General features: G+C 43.3%; 1 protein-coding gene across 1 annotated transcript; it reads left to right on the top strand.

The window, feature by feature from the left end:
* The first annotated feature begins 4,762 nt into the window (after positions 1-4,762).
* Positions 4,763-18,041, top strand: LOC134095970 (adhesion G protein-coupled receptor G3-like). Its single transcript, XM_062549691.1, has 14 exons — positions 4,763-5,075; positions 9,950-10,048; positions 10,322-10,768; positions 10,910-10,952; positions 11,987-12,101; positions 12,611-12,745; positions 12,914-13,042; positions 14,019-14,061; positions 14,401-14,504; positions 14,780-14,898; positions 15,008-15,273; positions 15,380-15,479; positions 16,209-16,483; positions 16,812-18,041. Exons 2-14 carry the CDS (start codon positions 9,982-9,984, stop codon positions 16,943-16,945), a joined length of 1,977 nt encoding a protein of 658 aa, XP_062405675.1. The 5' UTR covers positions 4,763-5,075; positions 9,950-9,981; the 3' UTR covers positions 16,946-18,041.
* The last annotated feature ends 2,317 nt before the right edge of the window (positions 18,042-20,358 follow it).

Genomic DNA, 20,358 nt, shown 5'->3' with positions numbered 1-20,358 from the left:
GTATATCACAATGAATTAATTCTTAGAGTTATGGTTTGTATATTGATATTTGATATTGTATTGGCATTAGTGTTATTATTATATCTTGCTTAATGTAGGCTTACTAACTGTTCCAACTGTTTACAATTCATTTTGACTAGAAACATATTCTTTAAGTGGCTTTGGAGAAAAGCGTCTGTTTAATACAATAATCATAACCAATAACCATATTTGTAATATCATGGTTATTACAACAAGGTACAAGATTCATGGCACAGGCAGTATTCTGCTGTACATTCAATACATTTGTTTGGGGGGGGAGGTAAATACAAATACGAATTTTTGAAATTGTTGTCAGTTAGCTCCATCATTGCTTAACTTCTTGGTTGGATGTCTTATTGCTCTTGTTTGAATGTCTTTCCCTCATGTTTCAAATGTGCACAGAGTAGACAATGTCTTTTGTTTTGGTTGTGTCGATGACAATAGCGTCACAAGGCTAAACCACACCAGACAGACGTTTCAGCATGATCACCGCAAAAGCTGTAAATCAGACCGACCATCTGAAAGACACTTCCCTTCCAAGAATGAAAGAGACTTAAAGTGTGAGTATCAAGGTGCACAGGAGGAAAGCTAATTATTGTGAAATGGCCTTCACACAAAGATGTCTGCCATATAGCAATAGCCATAACTGTAACCATAACAGCAAAAACAACAAAAGGACGGTACATCAAAGACATCAAAGCTTTTCATTTAGTTTCTGCAGGAGATTTTAATGAAGACATTCATCAGAATCAACAGAGTATCCACAGTAAGTACACAATGAGTAAGTATGAACATGGCCAAGGATGAGAGGCCATGAGAGAGAACTAAGCTTGAAATTTGAGGTTCTTACTTGCCTCAACAACATGCAAACACACACACACACACACACACACACACACACACACACACACACACACACACACACACACACACACACACACACACACACACACACACACACACACACACACACACACACACACACACACACACACACACACACACACACACACATACACACGCACGCACGCACTCGTGCGCACACACACACACGCACACTCATACGTAGATTTCTGGTGGCTAGATCACAGGAAGGAGTCAATTTTCTGTGTTTTCCAGATAAAGGAGCTTATCAGAAGGAGTGTGGGGCAGCTCTATTCTGGTTAACACTCAGCCTTGACAAAAATGTATTTCCGTACGCATCTGTGTGTGTGTGCTGCCCCTATTCTAGAATGCTCTCTGGGTTTCCCCTCCACACACAGCTCAGAAAGATCTTGGGAGAGTATAGTGTGAGCAAAGAGCCTGCGTGAGCCTGAAGGTGGTTGCAACAGAGCAGAAGTACTGATTTCCCCAGCTGGCAACCAGACACCGCCCGCACCAGACCAGGTATCAGAGCCTCCCTGAGCCTAGTCATCAGACCCATGCGGGTAGACATGATATTAGGGGGAGGGTTGTTCGGTGGGGTAGATATTGAACTGCACCCTTGGAGGTGACAGGAATCGAACAAGCCAACGGCACAACTTAGAAGATACCTAAGCACTCATCTGATGAAATAGTTCAAATGCCTTTATTTTATGAGCAGATCATGATTCCGGGTAGACATTATATTAGGGGGAGGGTTGTTCGCTGGGGTAGATATTGAACTGCACCCTTGGAAGTGACAGGAATCGAACAAGCCAACGGTACAAGTTAGAAGATACCTAGGCACTCATCTGATGAAATAGTTCAAATGCCTTTATTTTATGAGCAGATCATGATTTAAAAACGCTTTGACGCATTTCTGCTCAAAAGCCTTCGTCAGGAGGTAGAGGTACGGCACATTGGGAAACATGGTTGAAAAATGCCACAGCCATACAATGGTGTGTGCCCTGAGCGAGGGGACTCACTGACACTGCCTCTGTTGTAAAATCTCACATTGTGTTTTAGAGCTGTGGCCCCTCGCTGCAGTAAAGCCCCAAATACTGGGCCTGGGCCACCACAGTGAAAGTGAAATCTATGGCACTCACACAGTGGGAATGCTGTAAAAACAGACATGCCTTTCACTTCTCTCTCTCTCTTTCTCTCTATCCTGTCTTGAAGGACAGACCTAAGAGGGCAGCAAACAATACGCTGACACTTACACACTATCTAGAGCAAATTTATTTTTGTAGACCGTACAAGGAATTTGTTTGCACTCCCAGCTGGTTCTCAGAGGCAAGGCCCAGGCTGGTATCAAAGCTTGTTCTAAAGCTACTCCGTCTCTCAAAGAATATATTTGAAAGAACAAAAAAAAAACCGATAGGAAGTGCTCCTTCCTGCTCACAGGACTTGCGGTTTCTCACATTCACCGTGAGACACTTTAGCTTTGAGGTCAGGAGACGGCCTTCAGAAGTCAAGTCAACAGTTTAGAATTTTTAACATGGAAAAAAGAATCTCATGAAATAACATGGTGCACAAACACTGTTTTTGAAAGCTGACATAATTACAGGATGTCTGAATCCACGCGCATATAAAACCACACCTCATTGTGTACACATTGGCACACAGACATACACACACACACACTCACACCCACCCACACACATACACACACACACACACACACACAATGAATCATCTATTCTTACCTGTTTATATTTGTGGAGGCAACTGTGGCTGCTAAATTTGTGCAGTGCTATCTAGATTGAAATAGCCTGTGATGAATAGGGAGAACTTAAAAAATAGTGACCAAAAAAATACATGAAACATAAACATGTGATATTTTTTCCACCTTGTTCTTCTTTTTTTCTTCTACTTTTTTAGGTGGCCCATTTTCTTTTCTTTCTCCTTTCTTTATAAACCTTGTGATGGCACTGAGGTGACCTGCACTTGTGGTTGTCATAAACTGAAAGATAAAGTCCCACTTTTCCAAGGGCCTGGTGGGCCTCATATGGAAACTCCCCAACACCCCAGGTGGTCAACAGCTCAGAATTCTTCATTCCAGGCTCCCCCACCTGTCATGTGTTCTACAGGACAGAACAGGAACGGGCATTCTCTTGTGGAATACGGCAAGAAGGATGGCCTCTGACGCTATATTCTTGGAACTCTCTTGTTGACCACGGGCGGTTTGTCCAAGGCACGTCAGACGACAGACCTTGCAATGGACGTCTGTTATCTTTACATGCCGCAAGATTACACTGTCTGAGTTGCCCTTCATAAACTTCCTCTCTCTCTCTCTCTCTCTCTCTCTCTCTCTCTCTCTGTCTGTCTCTGTCTCTCTCTCTGTCTCTCTCTTGCCGCTCTCTCTCTCTCTCTCTCTCACTCACTCTAACGGTCTCACCTGCCACGAACTCTCTCCCTCTCCCAGCGTAGCCTACACCGTTTCAGACATAATAGGTGACTCACTACTCATTTGTGTTGCCTAACATTCTGTCCTGCATGGCCGACTGGTTGGCAGGCAGGCCAGCATTGTCACAACATGCAGGGTGGGGGAGGACAGCACCTCATTAACACCACGCCCCCCCCCCCCCACACACACACACACACACACCCCACCCCCACAGCCAGTGGTGGACTTTACTATCCCAGCACGTAACCCTCCACTGGAGTCTCTGTGAGCCTCGCTGACAGGCAGCTGAAGTGTCAAACCCTCCTCATCAGGGGCCAGACTTTTTTATCACCACCGTTGCCCACTCGCGCTCACTTTCACACTCTCCAACACTGACAAGTTCAGAGAGCTGCAGTCAATAGACACACACAAATAGACACACACACACATCGTTTAACCACACCTTCACACATAGCCTATATACAGTACCATTCACATGTCTGTATGTCTACACCGACCAGTCTACCCTTTCTCTTCTCTTCTCACTCTCTCTCTCTCACACCTACACAAACATACACACACACATACACACACACATACACACACACACACACACACACACACACAAACACACAAAGGTCTACATGTACCTCATGTCTACACCTACCAATCTACTCTCTCCCTGTCTCTCTCTTTCACGCACACACACACACACACACACACACACTCACACCCACACCCACCAACACACACACACACACACACACACACACACTCACACCCACACCCACCAACACACACACACACACACACACACACACACACACACACACACACACGTCTTTGTTCAGGCCTCCCTCTCCTCCCTCTGCCAGTCCTAAACAGCTGAAGTGATCCGGAAGCCAGGTGCTGCTTGTGCTCCTCACGTCTGTGTAATCATTTCCCTTTCTGTTGCTCCCTCCCCTCTCTCACCCTCTAATTAAAGATGCAACACACACACACACACACTCCTGTGAGAGCTTGGCCACCGGTTGTTGTGGAAAATGTTTGGGTGTGCATGTTTCATCATGTGTGTGGACACTTGAGTAGTAATGAGCTTTCTGTGAGTATTGTGTGTGTTGAGCAATCACAGGCTGGGTGCTTATTTGCTTTTTTGTGTAAATATAGTCTACCAATACTTTGACCATGGACATTTTCCATATGGGAAATAGTAGGCTACTGAACTATTGAGTCAGGTAGATTTAATCTATCATGAAATTGGAAACATATTTATAGGGCCTCAACACAAATCAAAACACACACACACACACACACACACACACACACACACACACACACACACACACACACACACACACACACACACACAAGCCCCTCCCAGCCTGTGCACACCTTGTCTCGCTGACAGCCATAGCCTACCCTGCGGGTGGTTTTTTGACGTCGGAAAAGAGCAGGTCACGCTGTTCAGAGTATGACAGCACGCCACCGGCTTAAGTCTATGAGACTCAGATAGAGACAGAAATCATAGACTGTCCTAAAGAAAGCTTCTGAAATTTGCATATTTCAGTCACGCTTGTTATTGCGGTCAACAGTATGTGTCATCAGAGACGCGAGGAATTTTTCGTCGTTTCATGAGGCAAGCTTGCTTTGGTTGCTTAGCGAAGCGGCAAATGGTTACAGTTTCATAAAGTTACTGCACTGTGGGGAAACAACTTATTTAAGAAGACATCCTATCAACACGAGATCGATTGCATAAAAATCGCATAAGGTAAGCTTGGCGATAGCCAAATGTTTCATATAATTGTAATTGAGGACTGTTCAACTTAACTTGTCTGGATAGGCTACACTATAGGCTATGAGTGAGTCTGAGTTGAGTAGCCTATGAGTTATGAAATAAACTCGCGAAAAACACGATTTATTGTCTTGTAATGAAAGACGTCCGACGTTATGCGCAGCAAAAACAGGTGTATGGTGGGTTTTTAGGTTACAAACAGCGCCAGCAACCGTCACACCGAAATAAATGTAGCTAAAATGAACTTTGCTTAACTAGACAAGATAGACAAATTAGACTAGTTTGCTTTCATGTATTTGACTGGTTTGAGGTTTGGTTGTTTTGGTTGGTTGGATTTAGTTCTCATTTTGGTTTAATACTGCGCTCAAACACTGCGCTGCGCTCGCTCGCGGCTGGGAGGAGAGAGAGCCCCAGAAAGCGCAATGCAAAGTAAAAACATCGATTATGTTGGTGTTCTAGCGATCCAAAATATGTAAGTTTTTGGGCAAAAGTTGTGTCCTTCTATGTTACTTGAATATCTGTATGGATAGGCATGGTCTTACAAGTTGTACACTCACTGGCCTTGTAGATTAAACCACACACTCACACACACACACAAACATGTTGTGGTGAACTGAAAATAAAATTAAGAATTGTATAAGCCCACAAGTTGTCTATACTGCCCTTTGTAAAACACAACCACGTTTTAGCTAAAGGCTGTTTGGTTTTTGGTTTTTGGTTTTATTACTAGTCAAACAAAATGTGCGCCCTCTCCTTTGTGCAGATCATGTTATCTATGCAGTGAATAGAAGCCCCTAAGACTGGCCTGAACCTAGCAACCTTTCCATGGGGCATTTTGGGGGAAAGGAATGTGGTTCTCTTTGTGTTTGTAGGCTTGTGTGTGTGTGTGTGTGTGTGTGTGTGTGCGTGTGTGTGTGTGTGCGCGCGCGTGTGTGTGTGTGTGTGTATGATGGTCCCAGAGGAAATGGGAGCTCAGGTGGGGTGTTTCATTGCACACACATTCTCTGCGGCTATGAATAAATGGAAAACACATCAATGCTTTTGCACCCATACAGCATTTGCCTCAGTCAAAGGGCATGCAAATAGCCGGCTGTGCTCATAGAACTCTGCGCTTCCTTGTTCCCCTTGGTCAAAACAGGCACCGTATCTCTTATACACAAAACAATCCTGAATATAACCTGTAATCCTCTCCTTGCGTGACTCTGCCAAAGGCTTGACTGAGGCTCCTCACAAAATGTCTGAAGCCATCTCTGAAAAAAGTTTCTTTTGTATTTACTTTTCACATGAGGACATTGAATGTAACTAGGTGAAGTGATACATTGCAAGAGTCTGTTAGTTTTGGTTTTCCTGTCTCTACCTCAGTACCTTCGTCAGAGCTGCTACCACAAAGCGTCTGCTGTAGCTATAGCTGCTGTGTGTCTGGTCATGGTAGGCCACCGCAGAAAATACTACACATACGTGGAAATGTGTGGAGTAGCCTATTGAGTGAGGGCTCTGATCATAGCGGCGCCCCCGGAGCCCCCTGTCCGAGGCAGGCCATTGAGTCAGAAAAGCAGGTCAGGGCAGTCACAATAGTCGGCCTGTGCCTGAAAGGGATTTGCATTTTTCATCAGCACTGCATGCTGCTCTGCGTGAAGTGAAAGACGGACGAACCAATCAAAGGCCCTCTCTGCCTGCATGAGTCACTATAGAGCTGTGTGTCTCTCAGGCTAGGGCCCTGGAAAGATAGGCAAGCGTGGGGTTCAAAAACAAAGCCATTCACCTCACGATACGGTTGTAGTAAAATGGTAAGCTGTTCATGACACCAGAGCTCTCAGAGGTCATGGGCTTTTGAGAAAAGGCAACAGGTCTCTAGGCAATTGTCACAAAAGGGGAAAACAGCTCTGAGAATCTGAGAGACACGTCTCTGAGAGACATCATGGATTTATGAGGCATCTCATTTGGAGATAACATCTCCAAATAGACAGACACACACAACCACACATAAATATATGTATATTTGTGTGTGTGTGTGTGTGTGTGTGTGTGTGTATATATATATACTTTTGACTGGATAATTCAGCTTATTTTCAAAACATCCTTTTTTTTCTCATGAAAGACAGTAGACCTACTCTTCCATTGATCAGCAGTTATTTCGAAGCCCAATGAATGAGACCAAGATTTGTTATTAACTGTAAATTATGTAAAAGATGACATATTAACCATGAGGGCTCCCATCGCTTGTCTCAGTAGTCAGTTGTTTCCTCACCACAGGCTGAGTCATCTGCTGTTCAGAGAGTCTGATCTTTATCTCCACCTGTGTATCTGGTGCAGATACTGCATCAATACATGCTAGCGTGGCGCTAGGAAGCTTTGAATTCAGCGCTGGCTGGAGAATGGAGGTCAGCAAGCTTGTCTGTTTGTGACAGTGTAGTTAAATGCCCAGTTGTTTCAAGTCCACAGCTCACTCTGTCGCTTTTTAACTCCCCCATTTATTCTGAACGGATTTTGTATCAACACACGCACAAACACACACACAGACACACACACACACACGCACACACACACATACACACACACTCTCTCCCTCTCCAAGAACCTCTCCCACCACCTCCCACGGTTTTGCGGAGTGAAAAGGGACATTCTTTCCCTGCGCTGGCCGGACAATAAAGAGTGGGGGGGCGAAGGGGGCAGTGGAGGGTGATGGGCGGCAGAGTGGAGGAAGGCAGGAGAGGTCCGCCCTTCTCAAACAGAACTGAGCATGCTCTTTGTGCACTTGTTGACTGTGGGCAGCCAGTGTGTCTGTGTGTGTGTGTGTGTGTGTGTGTGTGTGCGCGTGCGTGCGTGCGCCGGGACACAAGAGGATCTTCATGTCTGGCCGCGGTCGAAGTTGCACTGCGAAAGACTTGAAGGACGCCCCTGTCCAGTGAAGGCTCTTCTTGTCCATCGTGGCAGGCAGCTGCAGCTGCATTGCATAGAAGCATTTTATTGAAGCCAACATGTAGCACCACTGCGCTAGCCCAGCACTATGGTGTTGGCTTCTTATGCTGCCCCACAATTAGACTAGGGTTATAGTCCTCTCAGGGTTACATGGGGGTTAAAGTCCTCCAAGGGTCTCTTCAGTCTGGATCGTGTGCCTTACAGCGCCTAAGTCTCAGTGTGAGTCATGCATGTTTGGGGTAATTCATCTTCAGTACAGCATATAGGGATTCACTAGCATTCCAAGGCAGTGTTAGCGGAACAAAGCTAAGGCTGGGACCTGCAGCAACATGCTGGAACAGAACTCCTCTCTGTCTGCGTTAGCCTTAAGGAGACAGCTTGTACCAAGTCTTTTTTTTCACATCTCTATACATGAGGTGTCCTTTTGATATCATATGAACTGTGAATGAAGTCTGCGGTCTGTGCATTAAAAAAAAAAACATTGTGGAGTAGAAGCTGAGGCCAGAGAGGCAGGTCGGTAGCACATTGCTGGCCAGCAAGTTCCATTTAGAGACTGAACATGTTCCAGGTTTCCAATTATAGCTCCAGTCAACAGCCTTACGAGCAGTACAAGACAGTGAGAGAAAGTGAAGCCTCAGATCAAGAGAGAGGGATGGAAACAGCATTAAATGGAACTGGTTGGGTTTAGGTTTGAGTTTGAGTCGGTAATGTTACAAGCGCTTGCAAGTGTAGTAAGTTGCTTGGCTGATGTATAGCATGTTTTGGAACGCCACAGTCCTCAGCCTGGTCTAATTTAGATAGGCTTTGCTCATGGGACTGGGTTTGTCACTGAACTTTTGCCTTTTGCCTGAAGAGTGGAGACAAGTGTGTGTGTGTGTGTGTGTGTGTGTGTGTGTGTGTGTGTGTGTGTGTGTGTGTGTGTGTGTGTGTGTGTGTGTGTGTGTGTGTGTGTGTGTGTGTGTGTGTGTGTGTGTGTGTGTGTGTGTGTGTGTGTGTGTGTGAGGTGGGGTGTGGTGGGGGTGGGGGTGGTCGTCTCAGTCACATAGTAGTGGTGACTTTGACCTCATTTGAAAAACCAAACGTGCAGATCATGATCGTGTATTGGAGGTGGATCTGTAGCTCACCTAGAGTTCGCTCTGTGGGCAAATTGTGGACATAGTGCTCCACAGTCTCAACCTCTCGCAACCACTTCAGTGGTGTGTATGTGTGTGTATGTATGTGTGTGTGTGTGTTTACGTGTGTGTGTGTGTGTGTGTGTGCAGGAGTGCTATTACTTAGATGCTGAGGTAACTTGTGGCATGCAGCAATATAAGCAGCTAATCATGTGGTTAAGAAAAGATTCATTCATTGACGCACTTTGCAACAACAAGTTCTGTTAGCAAATGCATACCTTGAATTTGAATGCAATGTGGCAGACGATTATAACTTGACTGCACATTCCTTGATAATTTGTTTCATAATTAAGTGGGTTTTTTTCTCTGTGATGTGGTGCTGGTGCTTGCATCCTGCTTGGATTGGTGTATAGGGCTTACATCATTGGGTACTTCAGTCCAAAATGGCATGAGTGATGTTGTTCAGACTGTTAGGAGAGAAAGGCTGTTCTCATGGATAAGGCTTTGTGATAGGGTGCAGAATGTATTTTTAGTGCTTTGTGAATGTGTTCTCAATGATAAAATGCCCTGCTATAGATAGATGTGTTTTGTGAAGGGTGAGTTAGTTACTAAAGGCTAACCATAGGGAGGAAACATGCCCTTTTTTGTTTGAGAGAGAAAGAAGTGTGTGCTTGCTCAAAGATAAAGAGATCTCCTGTTTTGGTTTGGGAGTGTTTACTCTGGAAATGGAAAGATTTCCACAACAGAATTGGGTGACCTTGTTGGGATTTTGATTTTGATTTTTGAACTGGATGTTTTGTTCGACCTTTTGTTCTTCAGAGTTGAAGGTGAGACGGTAAAGGGAGGCTCCAATGATGTGGGGCCAGGCAATAAGAGGAATTCTGGGAATGATTTGTTTCATTGCTCCAATGGGCCAAGGTAAGCTAATATTACTATTTATCTTTATTCTCAGATAAAGATAGGTTGCTTAAGAGACGATAGACTTAAGAGTAACCTATAGATTATGGTGATGTATTTTGTAAAAGTCTGTTAAGTGATCCTGAATTCTGGGTATTTTTTTTATAAGTGTTACCTTTTCATGCACTGATCTCTCAAACTTATGAAGATGGCATAGTTTGACCTGTTTGATTTTCGTGACTACCGGTAATGAAATCACCCAATGTATTCCTGTCCCAATTTTCTGTCGCACAGTGAAAAGTGAGAGCGACCTTGACTTTAAGATGTGTGGAACATGGCATCACGGTTCTGGCGACAGGATCCTGGAGTTTGCGCTGACCAAAGGCTGTGGCTCCCTCCACATCAGCGCTAATGAGACCACCCTGTCCATCAGGGGCAGCATCACAGCCAGCCATGAGGCTGCGGATCAGATCCAATTGGGCGACAAGCGGGGGGGTTTCAGCCCCTTCTGTGTGCTGTGGGAGCCGCTGGTGGACCGTCTGCGGGTCGAGGTGGACGGGAAGAACCGCACAGTTCTGAGATCAGCCGGGTTGCAGGAGGGCTGTTGCACGGACCTTTCCCCCGGAAAACAGGATGCAGCTCAAACCTCATACGGCATTGCAAATGGCACCATGCGAACCGATGTTATGAGCTTCAAAACATTTAGGACATATGAGTTCGATGGACAAACCATCAACTGCAGTGAGTGCATTTCCATGTGTAATGACAGATACTGACGCAGTTTCAGATGGATATCATGGAGATGCATTTCTGTATATTTGTGAGATTTTGTATCATTAACTCATTCTTATTCACCGTCATTGTAATTTTCCTTCTCTGCAGAAAAAGAATTTTGTGCTGATGAAGCAACCAGAAAAGTGAATATGTAAGTTGTTATTTGTACTTAGTAACATAAAGCCATACAGTATGCTATATATATGAACACCATTCCCAAAGAACTAGACCTTGATAACAGGTGTCACAGTCCTATCAGAGCTTCATACGCATTAAGAGACATTTAGATGGGAATATGGGAAGTAAAGGTAAACCGGATCCACCAGCTGTAGAATTATAGTGGCTGCAACAGGAACAATATCACCTCTCAACAACACACACACACACACACACACACACACACACACACATACACAGGACTCAAACTTGAAGAAAGAGAGAGCGAGAAATAGAGAGAGAGAGAGAGAGAGCAAGATCATTTTTGACATTGTTGTGGTGCTGCTCATTAGAACATGGCTACTGTGCGAGTGAAAGCTTGTGCTGTGAGTATGGGTGATGAGTGAGGAGCTGAGGTTTTGCCACAAACAGGAAATTGTATAAAGTTTTGTGCAGAGCCAAACAGGGCGGGTGACAACAGACCGAAAAACAAAAACATCACGTTGATATGATTCTTCATCTATGAAGTCATAAGCTCTTCCTTAGACTTACCGTGAAAACCATGCAGGTATCTGACAGAATCTCTTACTGTACGTGTAATGCATTTGCTACAGGACTGCATTGCTGGTGCAGTACTGTAACCCTGTGTTTCTGTGCAAAGGTGTGGCCATGTGTGAAAACCACAGTGTTTTAGGTGGGGTTCATTTGTGCATCTTTGAGGAACCATAAATAGAAGTTGCGCATCCTACTTCACATTGTGGCTGAGTCAGGCTTGCTTCATATTGAGTCAGCTGTTGAAGAGAGGTCATAGGGGTCATCGTTATATGTTTTGAGTGCACAGCAATATCCCATGTGTGTGTGTGTGTGTGCGTGTGCGTGTGCGTGTGCGTGTGCGTGTGCGTGTGCGTGTGCGTGTGCGTGTGTGTGTGTGTGTGTGCATGTGTGTATGTGTGTATGTGTGTGTGTGTGTGTGTGTGTGTGTGTGTGTGTGTGTGTATGTCTTAATGTGTGTTTGTGTGTGTTTTGCAGGATTGAGGAAGCAATGATGAAATCCGATGTCCTGGGCATTGTAAATTCTGCATGCTTTCAGGGAGAAGTTGTGGAGATGGATGATAACTTCACAGGGCGTGATATAGCATTTCCGGTAAGAGTTCATGCACTTGCACATATACAGTGTCACACCTATATGCACATTTAGAAGACCACACAGACAGTAGCAGACTTTAAAAGTCAGTACTGGTAGTTAAGGCATCCAGTGCAAGTTTTATAACGTAATGTAACAGCTTCAAAGTCATTTTGATGGTAAACTTATAATAGGTCGACTCACCCTTGTTTCACAGCCTTAACCTACATTAGAACCAGTCTTGCAATTTGCCTTGCGGCAATTGTGCAATAGCCTACTGTTTGTATTAACTCATGTAATATTTTCATGCCAATCTATCTTTGCTGGTTTGTAAACAAGTCCCCATGTACCTTGTTTCACAGCCGTAGCCTATACATTAGAACCAGTCTTGCAATTTGCTTTGCGGCAATTGTTCAACAGCCTACTGTTTGTAGTAACTCATGTAATATTTTTAAGCCAGTCTACTGTATGTGCCTCTTTGGAATCTATCTTTGCCGGTTTGTAAACAAGTCCCTATGTACCATGTCCAGGGGGAAGCGACTGCAAGGGGACCTCGGCCGTCAGTACCACAACCTTCAGTGCACCTGCCGGCCTCTTTAAAACCTGAAACAGCGAGAAAAGCCAAAGTTGTGTGCACCTTCTTCAAGAACAATACCATATTTAACGTGAGTTAACAACTTCATGTTTTTAAAACTTGTGCATTGATAAAACACATCGGCACACACACACACACACACACACACACACACACTTCATGGACACCACACGCTGTGATATATATAGGTAGAAAGATAAATAGATTTATGTGTTTTGTTTTTCCCAATTCTGAGCAGAAAGGATTCGAGAAAAAGCAGCCAGGCGCGAGGATCCTGGAAGATGTTGTGGGAATTTCGGTCGAAAATGAGATCATCATTGGACTGCCTGAGCCTGTCAAGATTGGCTTCCACCATCGTGCTCTACCAGTAAGCATTCACGTTAGAATTCTTGCCACACTGTGCGCTGTGGTGCAGCAGGCTACAGCGCTTGTACTATATACGGGTCTGAGTACCCACGGGGACCCAGGTTTGAATCCGGCCTGTGGTCATGTCCCGATCCCACCCTGTATCTCTCTCGCACTTGTTTCCTGTCTACCTCTTCACTGTCCTATAATAAAAAAAGGCCAAAGAAATATACTTAAAAAAGAGTTCTTGCCACTCTCATCTTGACATCTTGAGGTGTGCAAGGTGTTACTTCCTTGTATGCAAAAAAACCACTCGTAGGCTACCAAGTGAAAAACCACATCAAAAACTTCTGGAGCGTTATGAGTGCACTGACGATGGTACTAAGGAGGCATGAAAGATCGTGTGATTTTCTCAAAGAAGTGAAAGCATACTGATGTTTGAGGTCAACTCATACAGTAAAAGTCACTTTCGAAACCTGAATGATATACTTTGCTTGTACTATAGCGATATGTTTCTAGTGGCCATGTGTAAATAAATGTTGAAATGTTTACTTAATGTAAAGCGTAGCATTTTAACTTATAAACATTGATAGAAGTTAGAAGAAAACCATAGTGTTTCTCATTACGCCCCTGTACTCCTTGATAGTCTCACGCCAGCACTTTGTCCTTTTTTTTTTTTTTTTTTTCAGCCTGAGGAGGGCAGTGTTGATCTAAAATAAATCTGAGCTCTGGAAAAAATGATTGAAATTAGGAATAAGTTATATTCATGGTGCTTGACTGTCTGTGCTATGAAGTGAAATTATACCATCACCATTAGTCATATATGTAACACTATTGTATTTATGAAGCAAACTAAATTGAGTGGCTGTTAAGTTGCCACCGTTTATCATATCTTTAGGCTTGTAATTGCAGAAGACACAAACATGCCTAGCAATGCATAGTGATGCACTGGGTTGCCTTATCCTGTGCTTACACATTTCATTTTCTTTTTTATCTAGAAAAATCATTCCAGAACATGTGTTTCCTGGGATACAAGAACAGGTATGTATGTGTGCATTGGCTTATAATGTAATATTTACACTTGCAGTGAGTCCTCTGACTGGCCACATCCAGCAGTACATGTTTAATGTCTAATCACTGTTGCCTTGACTATGATAAAATGTGTTATTATGTGTTATTATCTACTTAAAGAACTATAGAATATATATTCCATTTAGATTTATTCCATTCATTATGTTATTTCATTCAGGTTATTTATCGTCAGTCTAGTTAATCTCGACTGTAAAGCACTTTGTGTCAGCTCCTGTCGTTTTGAATGTGCTTGTCTTGACTTGACTTGACTTGATATTAGATATATATTTTTTATTATACTTATTATAGCACCCGAGGTTGACTGGAAGACTGATGGTTGCAAGACCGTACCGATTGATGAGCATAAGACAGAATGCCACTGTAATCACCTGACCTACTTCTCCATTCTAGTGGTGAGTTCTTTTAAGTACCACTTCATATTACATTGCGGTTACGATTACAGTACATTAAGATTATAAAGACTTGAAACTACAGTACAGTAGGCTACAGATGATACTAAGAATTGATGATATGTGTGATGATATGTGTGTGACTGTCTTTAGACAGTCTTTTTCCTGAACACAATCACATTTTCTCCAGCCTTTAAGCCGAAATGTTAGCTTTGTGACTGTGGTGCTTTGAGTGTAACTGGGTATTTGGTGTTTGCATCCCTGTGTTCCACCTCTAGCAAATTGAACAACGCGACTCACAGTGCCATCTAGAGGCCCTGACTTTTATTACAGCCGTGGGATGCGCTGTGTCGGCCCTCAGCTGTGTCATCCTGTTCTATTCACTCTGCAAGAAGAGGTAACCTACAGCTTCATACAACTTACAAAACACACACACACACACACACACACACACACACACACACACACTGTCATCACATCTTCATAACCTGTCTTCTGTCTCTCAGCAAAAAGAAGTCTAAGGACCAGTCGGCGCCGATCCACCGCGGCCTGGTGGTCACCCTGTTCTTCCTCAGCATGCTCTTCATCCTGACCGGCGTGTTGGCCAATGTGGGAGGGGAGTCTATGTGCCGGGTGGTGGGGGCGCTGCTGCACTACGCCCTGCTCGCCTCTTTCTGCTGGATGGCCGTGGAGATCTTCCACACCTTCTGGATGGTCTACATGATCTTCAGCGACCCGCCAAAACCATTCATCTGGTGCATACTGGGATTCGGTGAGTTCCGCTCGGTCTAAGGCACATTTTAAATGCATAATTATGTTAGTAGTTCAAATAATTCAATCTTTAAGAAGTTTAACAAAGTGTTCATGAACCTGTCCAGGTATTCCTGCTGTCCCAGTTGCCATTCTGGTCTCCAGAGATGACATCTACGGCTTGAGAGAAGTGAGGCCCAGCGGTGATGTTGACAATCCATACAAGATGTGAGTAAACTTCACCCTCAGTCTATCCCATGTTCCTACTCTACCATTATTATCTGATCAACCTATCACGGTTTTGTCAATAAAGAATTGCAAAATTGTGGTTGCGGCGGACTTTTCTCTTTATTTATTACTTGGCTTTTAGTCCTGCTCCCATTTTTTAATTGGATGTGCATGCTTTGATTGCTCATTTATGAAAGTGTTTTTTTAGCACATGCTTTTAGTTTTATCCAAAGAGACTTAGGTTGTGTCTGAATCATAAATACACACACTGGGCAGCGTGCATTTTCCAGAAGTTACATCAGAATAGACTGTCCGAAAGTTAAGTGCTCTCACTAGATAGGTACTTTGTTTGGCGTGATTTCCAAGCGTGCATCGATGCATCTTTTTTGGCCTCAAATATCCCATAATCCATTGCGCAGCACAGGTCAAGCTCCACACGTCATGCAAATCATCAAGCAGCACACATGACCCCCCTCCCCGAGTCAGGTGACGCCAACTAGTTTGTGCTGTCCAAATGTAGGGACGCATACTGAGGATCAAGCTAACTCAGACGCCACTGGAAAGAACGGTACTATCCAGCGTGCGCCCTTGACAATTGGACACGGCCACAGACTCACAAGAAGAGTTGAACGCACGCCCTCTGGTGGTCAGGTGGTGAAACTACCGATGCTCCTGCTCCGCTACGCCTGTACGTACTAACACGCCCTTGTTTCCACTCATCTCTCTCAGGTGTTGGATGAAGGACAACAGCAACGCCTGGCTGGCTCACTACCTGACCAATGTGGCCTTCCTCCTCCTCCTGATCTCCACTGGGCTGGTCATGCTGTTTGTAGTCCTCAGAAAGATCCGGAATCGAGACGAGTGGAGGAAGAGGAAGCTGGCGTTCCTCAGCATGTGGGGCCTCAGCTGTCTCTACGGGACCACGTGGGCGTTCGGCCTGCTGGAGATCGGCCCTTACTACTGTCCAGTCACCTTCCTCTTCTGCATTATCAACACTTTACAGGGTAAGGGAACAGAAAGGCCCAGAAAGGCCGGAGTCAAGCGGACCAAAAAAGGAACCGGTTAAGGCCACTGTGTACTCCGATAAACGCCAAGCTGCTTTTGTCAGAGCTGCATATATAAACTCTAGTAATGTGCAGTCACTGTTGGCATGTCCAGGAAAGGTTGAAGTAGAACTCGTAATGGATGTTTGTTTGTTTGGTCTGATACCTCTAGGAACAACCCACGTTCAGCCTAGAAGCATGCTTTTTGACAAATGAAAAGTTGCTGCAGTCTGTAGATAGTGGGATGTGCAGCATGCTTAACATGTTAACATGTTTTTGTTGTTTACAGGTTTCTTTATAATGCTGCGGTACTATGTCCTGGAGCGGATTCGAAACAGTAAGGAGTCGATTCTGGATGGAAGTAGCTCAGGATCCACACGGCAACACATGCTACAACCCCACGGAAAGGGTGCTTCAGAATGAAAATGGAGGACAATAATCTATCTGTTGCCTCACCACAACCAATGCTTTCGAAAAGACTATTGGCCAGTTACCAGGTGTTGGTTCAACACCTTTTTATATAGTTCACATTTTGCTCACAATGTGGTAAAAAGATGACATGTTGACAACTTGTCCTTGATATCAAATGTTCTGAATTTACTAGATACTCTCACAATGAGTGTCAAATTCCATTGATGTGACATCAGGGATATACTGTATTTGATTTATAGCAAATGTAGGCCTGCTATATGCTGTCTCTTATTTTTTATTCATCAGCGATCAGACAGAAATAATTATGTGTTTTGTTTCCCAGCTGGCTGGACATGACCATGTTATCATGCCAATATGTAGGGACCGTGCGCTTATGCAGGACCAGGGTATTTTATTTGTCTGATATATTAAGGCCATGATAAGCTCATTCTTTTTGCGTCAATGTTTTTATGTTATAATAAGGCATTTAGCACTTTAGCCACCTTTTTTATCCATCAGATAATACACAAGATAGACATTTGTGTGTACACCTGTCACAAATTAGATACTGTGACAGGCATTCCAAACGTGTACCTATAAAAAATACTGTTACCATTACTAGTTGGCCTATAAATTACATCTTACTTTAAATGGACAATTGAAGTGTCGGTTATAGTGTTGGACCATTGAAGTGTTGGTTATATGTTCAATTGGAGCTAGATGACCGAGAACAGAGGTTGCTGTCATTGTGTGCATTTGACCTATTCCTTGGTCCAGCGTGGGTTTTGTCATTGTCCATAGAGGACTGTAGCGCTTCATGACCTTTTTTCTGTTTCACTGATGACGTGTCCTGCTGTTTTCTGTCTGTCTGACATATAGGGGCCTAATTCTCAATAGAGAAGGATTACTGAATACTTCAGTCATTCACACTGAACACAAACCCTTAGATTCTTCTTTTTGCACTTTTGTGTTTCATTCGTTTTCAGAGTACTGTGACAAATCTTTTTTTTATTTTGAAAAAAAAACTTTTCTTATATTTGTATATTTTGCATTTAAAAAAAATGTATTTTCAGATGTGCGTTGTCGTGTTTATTAAAGATGATCTTCCACTCCACTATCGCACTCGCACAGTACTTTAATTGTAGAGGAGGAAGTTGCTTTTTCAAGTGCTTCAACAAACAAATGCAGAACTGAAACATCAAAGCAAAAGACACAGACCACAGGCCGGAAGGGTCAGACAACTGAAATATGGCGGCATCACACACACACACTAGGCGTGTCTCTCATCAGCTCGGTCACAAGACCACTCTAGCCGCAGAGAGGGAGATTACTCACTCGGGGCTTCACGCAGGATCCTGGTGAAGGGTGAAGCTGTGTTAAGTGGGGCTGGAAAGGGGAGATTTTCATATTGCCTCAGGATAGAATCACAACTGCAATGGGCCATATTTGCAGTTTTCAAAGAACTTGATACAACAACACTGAAATGCGTAATGTTTAAATATTAACTGTCTATAATCATAATGTTTGTTATTTTATATTGATGGAACCATATATATGTTTTATATATTATTCATGTGAAGTGCTACAGTAATTTCCTGTGTATTAGCATTGTGTATAAGCCGCAGGCCAGTGTTTTATGCAAGTTAAAAGAAACAAAACGATATTAATAACATTTTAACTTCCCCAGTGTATTAACCTCATAGCTGAACAATTTTTGCAAAATCAATGTTTAAGCCGCAGTTAAAAGTTGGGAAATAACGGTACTTGTTTCTTGTATTTGGCTAGTGTGAGTACATGGCATGCTAATATCACTTGATAATACAAAGAGTCAAAACTTGTCCTTGATATCAAAACAACAATCAGAGTCTGCTGAACTTTCTGGCCATGGACTTTTAACTTACACAAGAAAATCTATGAAACTCGTTGTCTGTTTCCCACAAAAAACTAGTCAGTAATTGTTGCTAATAGTTTACTATTGTTCCTTTTCACAGTATTGATTTGTTTCAGTAGATAATATTATGAGCTGGTATCATTACTGCAAAGTAAATTCCTTTGTATTCAAATTCCATTATAGTCAAAGGCCTTCTGCTTTTGGGCTCGTAGTCACATGGAACTTGAACTTGTAACCTGAGACTTGTGGTGGCTATGGAAATGAGAATATAATGAAGAAAAGTGACCTGCTATTTTAGGACATATTTGATTACAGTCCAAGTTCATCACATATTGCTTAGCAGCTCAACAAGTGTAATGGTCTTATCCGAGAGAAAATAATGATAAAGATTTCTGATTTGTTCAAGTCAGAAATGTCGCTGTGTCAACTTCACCGCATGGTACACAACTTGAAAATCAGTCATGAACCAAGGATATCCAGACCAACTCTCAACTAATAACCTTCAAACCTAGCCTCAGTTGAGAGTCGATCTGGAAATCCTAAGTTCTGCACCACTGTTCCATGTCACTTGGCTACTGTCTTCTGTGCCACTTGCCAAATACTCCACGGGTTACGGTTAGAGTTACGGTTACGCTTGGAATAGTTGGCAAGTGGTATGAGACCCTCTCATGGGATACTAGTGGCACGGGACAGGTGACAATATTGTAAATGTAAATGTAAATCAAGTGTATACGGTACTTGTGTATACAAGGAACCTGGTATTTTGTATATTAATAATGAGTGAATTTTCATATTAATATATTAATAACTAATAATTATTAATCAATTTATAGCTGATTTTCTACACCGCTTTTTGGCTTTTTGCAGGTAGTTCCCAATGGCACACGGTAGATAACCTGCTGTGGGCGTGGTAGAAAGTGCTCCTGAAGAAAATTCCATCCCCAGACGAATGAAGCCGTAATGAAGAGGGGCCACTCTACTGTAAGGCACTGGCATAGGCCTACAGGTATGTCTTCATTTTGCCTTCGGGGTGGGATATTGTGATGAGACTTGGAAAATGGGACTTTAGCCATACCTCTCCCTCTGAAGCTGCGGAATGAGCTATTCCAACTGTAGCTAATTGTTGAAGTCTTCAATCTGTCAAAGAAATCATCATCTTCTGCCCTCTTTGGAAACCTATACAGTATGTGCCAAAATCTGAACCAGAACTAGCTGTCTCTGACAACAGATTAATCATTATACCATAATAACTAAAACAACTCTAAAACATCTCATGGAGGCCTAGGATTGGAACCAAAGGCACACATTTTTGTGTTTTTCTGGTTGTATTCTAATAAAGTGAATGAGAGGTAAATATATGTGATCATTATAGCATTGCTGTCAACCCAGACTCAGTGGGAGCATTGAGATTAGCTGAAATGTTTGGTCCTCATTAAACAAGTTGCCCCTTTTGCAAAGACTCTGTCCAGTCAGTGTGCAAACCACCCCAAGCCTCTTCCTCGTACAGTTCTTTTAGTTCTAACTCACCTGGGCT

The sequence above is a fragment of the Sardina pilchardus genome, chromosome 11 (assembly GCF_963854185.1).
Source record: "Sardina pilchardus chromosome 11, fSarPil1.1, whole genome shotgun sequence".
NCBI classification, from domain to species: domain Eukaryota; kingdom Metazoa; phylum Chordata; class Actinopteri; order Clupeiformes; family Clupeidae; genus Sardina; species Sardina pilchardus.
The sequence above is the reverse complement of the archived record's forward strand: the minus strand, read 5'-3'. Positions and strand labels throughout refer to the sequence as shown.